At 41.6% G+C, this 12,982-nt stretch overlaps 1 protein-coding gene across 9 annotated transcripts in view; it reads right to left on the bottom strand.

The window, feature by feature from the left end:
- Positions 1–12,982, bottom strand: part of NIPAL2 (NIPA like domain containing 2) — a 48,550-nt gene that overhangs the window by 5,989 nt on the left and 29,579 nt on the right. For 4 of the 9 annotated variants that reach the window (XR_001513107.1, XM_015560978.1, XM_015560953.1 and 1 more), the window contains exons 6-9: positions 7,231–7,327; positions 4,487–4,622; positions 2,270–2,358; positions 910–973 (exon numbers count right to left, since the gene is read on the bottom strand). Coding sequence is in view for 8 of the 9 variants with exons in the window: in XM_015560978.1 (XP_015416464.1) it covers positions 910–973; positions 2,270–2,358; positions 4,487–4,622; positions 7,231–7,327 (386 nt within the window). In the remaining variant the exon portion in view is untranslated. Of the gene's footprint in view, positions 1–310; positions 456–909; positions 974–2,269; positions 2,359–4,486; positions 4,623–5,407; positions 5,434–7,230; positions 7,328–12,982 lie in introns of all 9 variants that reach the window. The other 5 variants (XM_015560967.1, XM_015560962.1, XM_015560957.1 and 2 more) reach the window with 4 other exon arrangements.

Below are 12,982 nucleotides of genomic sequence, written 5' to 3'. Positions count from 1 at the left end.
CCTACCAGTCGCAACAGCATGGATGGACCTGGAGAGCATTATGCTAAGCGAGATAAATCAGTCAGAGAAAGATAAATATCACATTATCTCACTCATTTGTGGATTATAATAACATAAACTGATGAACAAAAATAGATCCAGAGACAGAGAAGCATCAGTCAGACTGTCAAACCTGAGGGAAGGTAGGGGTAAGGGGAAGAGATGACCCAAAGGACTTGTATGCATGCATACAAGCATAACCAATGGACACAAACACCAGGGGGGTGAGGGCATTAGCGGGGGTAGGGGGGCAAGGACACATATGCAATACCTTAATAAAGAAAAAAAAGAATCATTAAGCATCATTGGATTGCCATTTGGAATCAACGGATGATCCTATACATCGGTGATCCTCCGTCAAAGTCCTGTTCTCCGCGAGGATGTTGGCAATGATGCCCAGCAATGAAGGGTTAAAGCTGGGTGCCCAGACCCAGGAAAGGGATGTCACCAATCTGATGGCATTAGGTCCAAAGCTAGATCTCCCCACCGTGGTCTTTTATTCTAGGTGATCCTAGAGGTGTCCACGGTTCCCTGATTGAAATCTAACCTAGGGGTCCCCAAGGGTGAGACAGGTCTGCTATAGTATGAAAAGGTATGGAGTAGCTACAGGGAGCCAGCGGATTTAACTTGACTTTGGCTGGAACTGAAAGTCCCCAGTGTTTCAGAACCCTCGGACAGATACCTAAATCACAAAGTCAAAAGTCACTGAGCCTTGTGTAGGGTGTTCAATTGAAAAATGTTTCCTTTAGGAGCTCAGGAAACGGTTGTCTCTTCTATAATTTTCCAGTTTTCTATGCCTCACGTACAATGCCAACAATCCTACATAAAAGTAATAGCATTTCATATACCTTACCTCAGACATTTACTCACCCAAAAAAATATATAAACATGGCGAGAAAAGCTGCACCAAGGAATTCCTTATAAAATATGATGCCTATAACAGGAATAGAAGACAACGTTTTAGGGTAAGAATATTTACAATAGCTACACATTGTTTTTCAAATTATGTCAAGAGAGGAGGCCCCCTTTAGCCTCGGTTTTGCTTCTGTGGTTTCTGTTACCCGGGGTCAAAAATATTAAGTGAAAAATTCCAGAAGTAAACAATTCCTAAGTTTTAAGTTGCAGGCTGTCCTGAGTTGCATGACGAAATCCCACACCCCCGGGACATGAGGCCTCCCTCTGTCCAGCATATCCATGCTGTACATGCTGAGTCAGCAGCCGTCTTGGGTGTCAGGTTGACTATGTGGCAGTGTAGAGCCTGGGTTCAAGTCACCCTTAATTTACTTAATAATGGCCCCAAAGCACAAGAGTAAGTGACGCTGGCAATTTGAACATGCCAAAGAGAATCCAGAAAATGTATTACTTTTAAAAATTGCCCACTGGCAGTCACATTGCTTGCCATGAAGTAAAAAAGATGAGCCAATTAGGAAACAGAGAATCCCCTACCTACCTCCAAAATACAGACATTTTGCAATAGGAAATGAAATCTCAATATGATACGGTGGTGAATTTATCCAATAAGCCAAAGAACAAGGGGAAATCAGTACCAAATGTAGGAGTGATATACCTGGATCTACTATATATGGGTCAGAACCAAGTTCAAATGTCATTTTTTTTTAAACAAAACACTATTGTGTCTGACACATTAAAAACTGTCCATAAAAATAAAAGAATGCAATAGTAGAAAAACAGAGGCCAGAACAGCAAAAGCAGTGGTTTCTGTTCTCATCTGTTTGGCCTTCCTGGAACACTGGGTTCTGTTTTGGGCCCCACTCTCTGATCAAGGTGGTGAAGGCCAGAGACGGACAAGTGAATGGACCTAGGGTGTTTGGCCCAAAGACAAGACACAAGAGGACCCTTCCCCTGCTCTGCTCACCAGCAGGGCTGGCAAGGAGAAGACTCCAGAAAGCAGAATTAAGGTGAGCATCTTGAATTCACAGGGAGGCTAGTTTCTGTCCAATATAAGGAAACACTTTCTAATAATTAGAGCTCTCGAAATAATTAGAGTAATTTAAAACGGGACTGAGCTGTCTCGGGAGGCGGACGGCCCTGGGGAGCACTCGCACACAGTTGAAGAGTGTGTCCTAGAAGGGTTATGGAGGAAACTCAGACACTGTGTGAGGCTGGGAGGACATGGGTTATGCAGATCCTAGTAACCGAAGGATTCCTTGCTTTTCTCATATGCATGTTGTGGGGGTAGAACGCCTAAGTACAGAAAGTCAAAACTCACCTGCAATAATGGCACTGGTTGTAAAGAAAATATGGTTAATGGGCACCACCGTCGCTGTACTGTAGAGATTCGTGGCTTGATTCAGGAACCTAGAGCAGAAGGCACTTCCTGAAGCTATGGCCTTAAGAGATGCTCAGCAATAAGTTAACAATAACATCAAGAAATGCATGTTCTCCAGCTACAACTACAAAGGGAAAGGAAGTGCAGTAGAAGGGCATTTCCAATCAGCAGTCATAGCTTATATGCATCTGATGTATGAGATCAGATGTCAGGTTTTATGGTCTGTTTAAACCAACAACAGTAACAATGAAAAGCAATTAATCATATTCTGAGGCCACAGAAGTTTGAGTTGGAAGCAATTCAAGCTGCTGGACCGGTATCACACTGCGGCTGATTCATTACGATAGACCCCAGAATCTGTTAAATATCATATCGAGGGAATAGGAGAGCTATGCACTGACATGCCACGTGCCAAGAAAGAAGATGGAGAAGTAAAAGGAATGTTTAATGTTTCAAAAACAATGCTTGGGGCTCCAGCTGCAGAGCACATGTGGGAACTCAGCTTCTCACGTTGGCGACCAACCGAATCAGGTTCCCGCACTGTGCTGTGCTGCCCCGTCCGGGACTAGAGCAGTGATGGCGAACCTTTTGAGCTCGGCGTGTCAGCATTTTGAAAAACCCTAACTTAACTCTGGTGCCGTGTCACATATAGAAATTTTTTTGATCTCTGCAACCATAGTAAAACAAAGACTTATATTTTTGATATTTATTTTATATATTTAAATGCCATTTAACAAAGAAAAATCAACCAAAACAATGAGTTCGCGTGTCACCTCTGACACGTGTGTCATAGGTTCGCCATCACTGGACTAGAACCTTCTCTAGAGCAGTGCATTGCACTGACATCACCTGGGTGCTTTCAAAAAGCATGAATGCTTAGGTCCTCTTCTTGAGCAATTAAAAAAAAAATTTTTTTTGTGGGCAAAGCCCAGGTGTGCCTGTGCCTGTATATACATGCGTGCCTGTGTGTATACATATATGCACATATGTATGTGTAATTAAGCCTCCTCGGGTAATTTTAATGGGCAGCCAGGGCTGAAAGCCACAGTTCTACAGTTCTAGTGTGTTCACCCAGCTCCAGTGTGAAAGATGTAGAGACGGAAACAAAGGTGATAAGAATGCAGTTTACCTTGGACTGTATCTACCTTTTACATTCATAAAGCATAGTTCAAAGATAATGATGCTGATCGTTACATTCTAAAAGGTAGTAGAGCAGCCCTGATTAATTCAGAAGAAGAGAAGAGACAAAACAGCAAGACTCAAGTATTAGAAACACACTCAGTCTTATAAGGAAATGACTAATGAAACAGGACAAAACATTGGTTTCTCCGGTCATTGTCCACACTCCTAGTTACAGGGCCTATAGCCAACCCATGACAATGAGATTGGACTTCTAGGACTAAGAAAGGAACCAATCTCTTCCCGAGTTTGGGCTCTGACTTCCTCGCTGGCACTGGGACGGTGACTTTGCATAGCACTTAGGGGGTAAACAGAAAACTTTCTGGTTGACTCGAGAGCCTTGCAGGGAAAGGCATCCTCCCCATGTGACATGGAGGGGAAGCCGTTGGGGGGAGGCGGGGAGAGCAGAAATTAAAAATGTTCCATGTCACCACTATTAGGCCCCAGGAGAAACATAAAGCAATCATTCCACAGTCCCTTGGGTACGAAGCAAATTCTGGCCAAAGATACAAAGTTCTGAGGAAAGGATTTCCCTCCCGGCCAAACGTCTGGTTTTGTCCATCTCTGGGCAATTAATGAGCATGAGCTAAGAAGTGAAGGTGAAAGGTTCATGTATTTCCTATACTTAGAACAGAAATCTGGATGTGGACCTGCCCCTTTGATTTATTGCTAATGACAACCTGTGTACGATGGATATTAATTACAAGCAGAAGAGCATCAGGAAAGTATCAGAGTGCACTTAGCTGGATTATGGCTGCACTTTAGAGCTCACAAGATGTGAAGGCAATGCTCCGTAAAAACTCCTTATTGGATGTGAAGGCTATTGCGAGGCCTGTTAGCTGAGGATAAGCTGTAGACCCTTCACCCTCCTAAGTCAGTTGCATCTAATTTTAATGATCATCTGAAGCCAAGAAGGACGGATGCTCAGAGCAGCACAGGAATGCTGAAAGACTGGTGAGGACAGGGACGCTAACTTACTTGACTTGGAAAACACAAGATGCTATCATGATGATCAACATGATATAGAAGATGGGATACGTTAGCTGCATTTTATCCGTCACAGAAAAAGCGATCATGCCTGAGACAGCTTTCACTGAAATAACAGTCAATGAGGCTGAAAAACAAAACAAAGAAGACAAATAAAATACATACCTGAGACAGAATGACAAATATCTTCAGTGTACATGGCACAGTGGTAAATACCCCCATGATGCTTTAAGCATGAAGACTCTAGCTAAGCAGTAGCCCTGGTGTTTAAGCTGGGCTGGACTTCAGATTGGCTTCTATCAGCTGAAGATCTGCTGTGTGACTGTGCTTTTATCTTTGGAGCAAGATGCTTATTTCCCAGCCGTAACTGTTGAAAGGATGCTATAGAGGTTGTAATTACTAAGAGACGGGAAAGGAGAAAACAACGAAGGGAGGAGATAAGAAAAGTCAGATTGTCCACGTGACGTTAATGGGAAAATAACTATGAAGCTATACTGAAAACAATGTAAAGCCAAATAGATGAGAAGACTGAAAACTGAAAAGCAACTCACTCTGTGAGTTTACTGAGAGTTGTACTTGGTCTATGCGTGAACCCTTTGTTAATGCCTACAAGTTTCATGAAAATATTTTTTGCAGATGACACTAACAGGAAGCAGGACCTGAGTATTCATTTCTCAGAGTCAACCATAAATCTAGGATTTACACAAGCATGTCTACACACTGTCTACGCTAAAGAGGAACCTGTCCCTTAAGGGAACACGTCTTTCTTAGCTTCCAAACAGCAATGAAGAAAAAGTGACTTGACAAGGTTCTATCAACGTGAAAGCAACGACGCATTTTCTGGAAACATCATGTTTCTGTAGGAAGAAGACAGGGCTTCCCTTTTGCCCAGATCTCTTGAAATTATGTTACCTATGATTCCATAAATTAGCTGAAACCTACAGAAAAATAAAAAAGTTTTACATGAAATCAAATATAAGTCAAAGGCAATGGGAAGGAGAAATACTGTTTTTGTTGCTGTTGATATCTGGTCATAATATATCTGAACTTTACTCCTTTTAGCTTCTGAAAAGAATATATATATATATGATGTGTTTAAATAGCAGGTGAAGTGTTCCAACTAGGAAAAGCCTTCCAGAATCTCCTTTTCCAAAAACTGAAAGTATACTTTAACTTGAAGGGTACTAGGCCACACTTCCAAATTAGGCATTTTCTTTCTGTTATAAGTCACACTTAACAGAGGAGACCGGTAATAAGTTCTAAAAGCAAACCCCCAATCCGAACAAAGAGGCCCTTACAACTGGGCACCTCTTCATTTTAAAATGTCTTTTGACCTGACCTTCTACATATTTCCTACAGAATACGACAACAGTCCTATCTCAGCGAATCTAGGGAATGTCAAGTATCTCTCGAGATGTGTGTTACTTGATGGTTTAAGTTTGTAAAGTTTGCTCTTGAGGGACCTTGATTTCTCCTAAACACGTTGCCTGTAATTAGAGCACAATGTGATTACGGTCCTGTAGTCGGAACAGCTTGGATTCCCAAAGGGATCGTTGATGGAGAAACAGCTGAACACACTGTTCCAGGAGCCGCAGAACCTCGGACTGCCAACGCCCTTAAAGGTCACCGACTTTTAAAAAATCATCTAATTCAACCACCACCTGACGTTAAATTATACTTAAACACAAGATACAAACAAAACTGGGATTCTTTACTAAACAGCTAAACCAACTATTAGTTGCTCGAGTTGATCATTGCATTTTCAAAGCATGCACAATCACCAACTGATTAATCACTATTTATTATAACTCTGAAAGTTATTTCTAGACTGGTATCAAGTTCTTCTAAGATTTCTTTTTTTTTTTTGGTGGGGGGAGGGTGGTTGATGAGGACAGATGGAAATACAAAATTGTAATGCAGTCTCAATCTAATATTGTATACATAAAAATAGAAAGTACTTATGTGTACACAGAAAAAAGATTAGAAGAACCTACATACTCTAAGTAGTGGGATTATGAATAAATTTTAAAAACTATACAAATGTACATGTTCATTAAAGAAAATTTGGAAAATGCAGAAAAGCTTGAAAAGAAAAATGAAAATCACTTGTAACCTCAACACTCAACTCCAAGTCATTCTTAACATGTGGGAAATATTTTTGTAGTTATTTTTCTATCTTTACATTTTAAAATTATTTCTAAGAAAAAAAAATCCTAAAGTTATTAAGAGAGCAAATAAAATGACCAAATAGTAATTCTTGCTATACACACACACACACACACACACACACACACATACATATATATATCTTTTTATTGATTTTATTGATTTTTTACAGAGAGGAAGGGAGAGGGATAGAGAGTTAGAAACATCGATGAGAGAAACATCGATCAGCTGCCTCCTGCACACCCCCTACTGGGGATGTGGCCGCAACCAAGGTACATGCCCTTGACCGGAATCGAACCTGGGACCTTTCAGTCCGCAGGCTGATGCTCTATCCACTGAGCCAAACCGGTTAGGGCTAAATATATTTTTTAAAGAATTAAATATATATCAATTTTAGTAATAGACATACAAAGTCTAGTTTGCATAATTGAGACTCAGTTTCTTTCTATAAATCAGAGTTGAAAAGTAGAAACAATGAGAAAGGAATAGAACGCTCAAATATTTCCCTTCAAATCTTTTTGACTTAGCATGGCTAGATTAGAAAATTAGGAAACAAAATATATCCTTACCTAGAAGTGCCACCAGCGTTAGTAGAATTACAATGTGCTTCATTCCTTTTCTTTTATAGAAATATAGGAGAATGCAAAAAATCAATATTTCTAAAATCTAGAAATAAAACAAAAAGAGTAAAGTATAAATTATTCTATACAAAGTCTTCAGAATGTCGCACTTCTTTGACTTTGCAAGTTATGAGTTGGTGAGGTGACTGGAGTCCCTAAGGACCATTATAAATATTGGAGAACAATACTTAAAACCTCAGCTTCCAGGCCCAGAGCTCTGGCATCACCTACATGCCAGTGGTGCCCAGATCTAGATCTCCAGTCCCGACCTCCCTACAACCCCAGTCTCGTTTATCCAACTCTCTACTAGACATCTCCACATGCACGTTTAATAGCCATATCCCACGAGTATGGGCAACACTAAACCCTGGATTGCCTGCCTTCCCTACCTGTTCTTCCTGGTGTCCTCACGCCCTCAGCAGGTGACACCACCACACTGCTCCCTCCGCCTCACTCTGGGCCACCCTGTGACCTCTGCAACGGCTTCTCATTCACCTCTGATTTTACTCTTGCCCCTCTGCAATCCAGCCATTCAGCAGCCAGAGGAATTATTTAAAAACACAATCTGGATAGTATTTTATTCCCAGAGCATACATGTGACATACATATAAGGTATTTATGGTGATATGACAAGCATTTGTATGGCCCTAAACCAAGGAATAGAACCGACCAATACCTTTGAAGTCTGTTGTATGCCACTCCCCACTTGCACTCCTCTCTCCTATGACCTCCCCAGGAACCACTGTACTGAGCTTTGTGGTTAACACTCACTTTCCTGATAGTTTGTCACATTTCTATGTATCCCTAAATGACACCCTGCTTATTTTTGCATCTGTTTGGACTTTATACAAGGGGGGTCATACTGCTTTCACTGGCTTTTTTTCACTGTGTATTATGGTTATGAGATTCATCCAGGATGATACATGTAGTAAAAATACGTTAGATCTAGTAATTCCATGGTTTCCTATCACATCAAGAATAGAATCGAGCCCGGCTGGCATGGCTTAGTGGCTGCGCGTTGATCTATGAACCAGGAGGTCACGGTTCAATTCCCAGTCAGGGCACATGCCCAGGTTATGGGCTTGATCTCCAGTGGGGGTCGTGCAGGAGGCAGCCAATTGATGATCCTCTCTCATCATTGAGTTTCTCTCTCTCCCCCTTCCTCCCTGAAATCAATACACACACACACACACACACACACACACACACACGTACACAGATATGAATACGTACACACACACACACCTTCCTGGATATAAAAGCCCCAGCCAACTTCTTTCACCTCATCTTGTACAACTCACTCTGGGATGGTCCAACCTGCGCCAGCCACAAATGGCCTTTTTTCCTCCCTAGTGTTGGCAGTCCTCAGATTGCTCCTGCCTTTGGGCCTTTGCACTAACTGTGCTGCCTGGAGGGGTCTTTCTCTGATCTTTGCACAATGGCCCCTTCTAGTCACTCAGCTCTCAGCTTAACCGTCACCTCCTCTGAGAGGTCTTCCCTGACCACTTTGATCTAACAGAGCCCCCCAGTCATCCTATCACACCCCTGACTTCAGGTGGCCACTGTGAGCGTTTTATCATCTGTCATACTTCCTGTTCATGCACTTAGGTGTCTCCTGTCTCCCCACTGGGCATCAGCTCTATGAGGACAGGGTCCTTATCCGTATCGGCTGTTTGCCACCCTGTCCCCAGTATTTAGGGAATTATTAAGAAAATTACACCTCGAATTTATGATGAACAAAATGCCAAAAAACAGACCTAACTCTAATAAACTGAAGTTCAATAAATATTGACTACATGTCTAAATTTTCCTATCCCCAAGAAAACTCTAATGTAAGTCTGCGTTCTCAATTTTATTTTTTTATCTTTTTTTTCTTTTTTGAGGTCCTTAAGATAATCTGAAGCAACTCCTTTTCCCCCCCAAAGAGATGATATCCATGGACTGAAATAATAAATATGAATGTTGCCCGAACCGGTTTGGCTCAGTGGCTAGAGCGTCGGTCTGTGGACTGAAGGGTCCCAGGTTCGATTCTGATCAAGGGCATGTACCTTGGTTGTGGGCACATCCCTAGTAGGGGATGTGCAGGAGGCAGCTGATGGATGTTTCTCTCTCATCGATGTTTCTAACTCTTAATCCCTCTCTGTAAAAAATCAATAAAATATATTTAAAAAAATAAATACGAATGTTTACTTTTCTGACATCAGACAAGTAAAAATACCAACAATAGTTGTTGTTGTTTTTTCTTAAAAATTACTAGAATTAGGCACTTCACTACTTTTAGGACTGCATTTTACTTATGGAGCTCTAAGTCAACAATGTCTCCTTTTCCATTCAAGGTTTCGCCTGTTGGTTTGTTTTCTACTTTAATCCTCTGTGGGCACGGAAAGCAGCAAGACCAAACCTTCTTCATTTAAAAACCCTTTCATCTACAACGGAAACTTAGGTCATCCCTTAGTCTTCTTTTCCTGGTAAATTAAACCAATTATTTTATCTCTTCCTTATAAGACTTATTTGCTAGGCCTTTGATTCAGCCAAGCAGTGCTACAAAAGCGACTGGACAACTGTCGCTTTGCCTTCCCGAAGGCGGCCATCAAAACACTGGGTGTCCCAGCCTGTGTACGACTCCTCAACTGTTCACAGAAATATCGCTCTTGGCTTGCTCTCTGCTCAACCACAGGCCTCCATTTCTCACCTGATACAGGGACCACAGTTCCCCCTGATGGAGAGAAGAAAGCTCTTCCTCACAGCACAGAGCATGTTAGCTAAATGGATGAGTAGGCCGATTATTAACTTTTTGGTGGGGTGGGGGGTGAGGGGTGATGGTAGTCATCAGTTCTAAAAGTCATGTATGACTTTTTGTAAATCCACTTCTGAGGCTTCTGGTAAATAATACACGCGTTCCTATTAATTCATAGAATGACTGCAGTTGCCCTGGGTTCCGTCTTGTGTTACGACATCATGGCGCTCCCAGGAATAAAATATTTAAACAGCATGAATGAATGTTAATTTTTTTCTAGCAACATTTCCACCCCCCTGTCTGTGAAAATATCAATATTAAAGCAGCTGTGATCCCTGCAGGTTGCTGCAACCCACAAAGAGGCTGCTTTGCTGCTATCTGCGAGGTCAGAAATAATAACAGCGCGTGCTGCAGGCTCACCATATGCTCTACTTGTCCTAATTCATGGAGTCCTCACAACCACCTTTGGAGTGGCACTCTCATTATCCCCATTTTACAGGCGGGGAAACCAAGGCTCAGAGGGGTTTTGCTGGCCGGGCCAAAGAGCAGTTTTAGTTACTGTAGTTACGATCTTTGCAGTCATGGTTTGCAGAAAAAGCACAGAATCTGCCACATCCAAGGATTAAATATTAATTACTTAGGTGTTTAACAGATTTAAACTAAATTTTAGCTCAAGATCTTAGTATATAATTGATAAGTTCTGGTCTTTAGAGATGCAACATCTAACATTAAATTTCAAACTAAGATAATATAGATCTATTTCCCTTAGAGTCTACTGCCAATGCGTTACTCAAACGTGACTTTCTTAAAGGTTTACTTTATGCTATCTTATAAATATCTGGAATTATATACATTTTTGGTGGCATTTACTTTCAAATATATTTTTATGGGACTATGGATCTCTCCCAGGACTGTGAAATTTCTGCTACAGAAATTCCTCTCTCTACCCAGGATGACTAATAAATTGAGTTGACTTTGGAAAATGGCAAAATGCAATTAATTTCAGATTTTTTGTGTGGAAACATAAGGTTTAATAAAAAGTAGCTTTATTCTTTGAAAATGTTTTCTCTGGTGTTAAAACAATATAGGATACATCATCATCAAACAATGCTGTTTATTCCCCCCAAAATAAGTCTTGATGCATCTTTAATCTCCAAAGGATTTAACTTGGGCTATTAATTTTCTGATCATAAACTATGTGAGCCTTTTCTCACTGGAGGAACAATTTGTTTTGCCTATAGACAAAGTATAACATGTGTTGGTAGGACTTCAAGTTTAGACTATCATGAAATACAGAACAAGTCCTTCTAGTTCTTAGATTTGATTGGCGACAGCTGCAGTAGTTAAAGGACTGGGTATGGCGAACAAGTAGGAAGATACAATGGGGTAGGCAGGCAGGAGGCACAGAGATGGCAGACCTGAGGAAGGCTGACCTGAGTTGGGAAGCCCAGTCCTAAAGGCTGATGGAGGGCAGGGGGGAGGGGAGCCTTCCAATATGAGAGAGGAGGGAGCTGAGGAGAGAAGACGGTGAGCTCAGTGTTTAAGATGCTACATTTGAAGAACCTCTGGACTTCCAGGCAGGGAAGAGTAATCAGTGGAGAGATGAGAACAGAGATGTGCAGCTCAGAAGAGGCCTGGGGAGAAATGTAGGTCTGGATTTGGAAGTCCTTCTAACGGAGGATGGTGGGGTGGGCAATGAGATCACCCTAGAAAACCCTGGATGAATAGTTAGCATGAATAGGTAAGAGTGGTTGGCAGAAGAGGAGGAGGTGACTATCAAGAGCCTGGGATGGAATAGTTGGAGGAACAGGGAAAAACAAACTGAGGAAGCAGAGAGGCGAGCAGTTCAAGATGACGATGGGTCATGAGTAAATTAAACTTCAGGTTCAGGAAGAATTAGGTGTCCCTCCCCCGCCCCCCCCCCAAATAAGGCAATTGCATTTGGCAACTTGTGGGGAGGGATCCACTAGATCCATGGTCGGCAAACTGCGGCTCGCGAGCCACATGCGGCTCTTTGGCCCCTTGAGTGTGGCTCTTCCTAAGCCTTAAGAGTACCCTAATTAGCCGAAACCGGTTTGGCTCAGTGGATAGAGCGTCAGCCTGCGGACTGAGAGGTCCCAGGTTCGATTCTGGTCAAGGGTATGTACCTGGGTTGCGGGCACATCCCCGGTGGTGGATGTGCAGGAGGCAGCTGATCGATGTTTCTCTCTCATCGATGTTTCTAACTCTATCTCTCTCCCTTTCTCTCTGTGAAAAATCAATAAAATATACAAAAAAAGAGTACCCTAATTAAGTTAATAACAATGTACCTACCTATATAGTTTAAGTTTAAAAAATTTGGCTCTCAAAAGGAATTTCAATAGTTGTACTGTTGATATTTGGCTCTGTGGACTGAGTTTGCCGACCACTGCACTAGATTATAATAAATGGTGAGTGAGTAGGAGCTGAGAAAACAGAGGGGAATAAATGGTGGTGAGTGGAAGAGAAATAAGAGTTTATTGAAGGGTGTGTAGTATATGGAGATTTTTTTAAAACAGAAAAATCTTCGTTGAGTAAGAGAAAGGGGTAGAGTGGATAGAGTGGGTGACTACAAAAAAAAAAGGACCTGTCAACATTTATGCTCCAGTGGTCAGAATTATATATCAAAGACAGTAAGATATGCAGAATTCTTGTCACACAGATGAGGAACTGCCAGACAATAATGTAATACCAGGCAGTTCCTGCTGTGATAGCCCAAATTAAACTTGGAACACAAACTTTTACATAAGAGGTGTATAAAGTAGGATTGTACTGTTACCTGTTTTAACGGCAGAGGACTAGAGCAGTTTTTTGAGGTCACGTCTAATCCTAAAATTACATGGTTCTGTGTGCTTTGATCCTTTTTACTGAATTCACAATTACTTTACCAATCCAGTTCTTGGTTAAATGCTCAACTATCCCAGTTTTGTTCTTACTACCTGCCTT

This window comes from Myotis davidii, unplaced genomic scaffold (genome assembly GCF_000327345.1).
Source record: "Myotis davidii unplaced genomic scaffold, ASM32734v1 scaffold390, whole genome shotgun sequence".
NCBI lineage: Eukaryota > Metazoa > Chordata > Mammalia > Chiroptera > Vespertilionidae > Myotis > Myotis davidii.
This window is presented reverse-complemented; position numbering and strand designations above follow the sequence as displayed.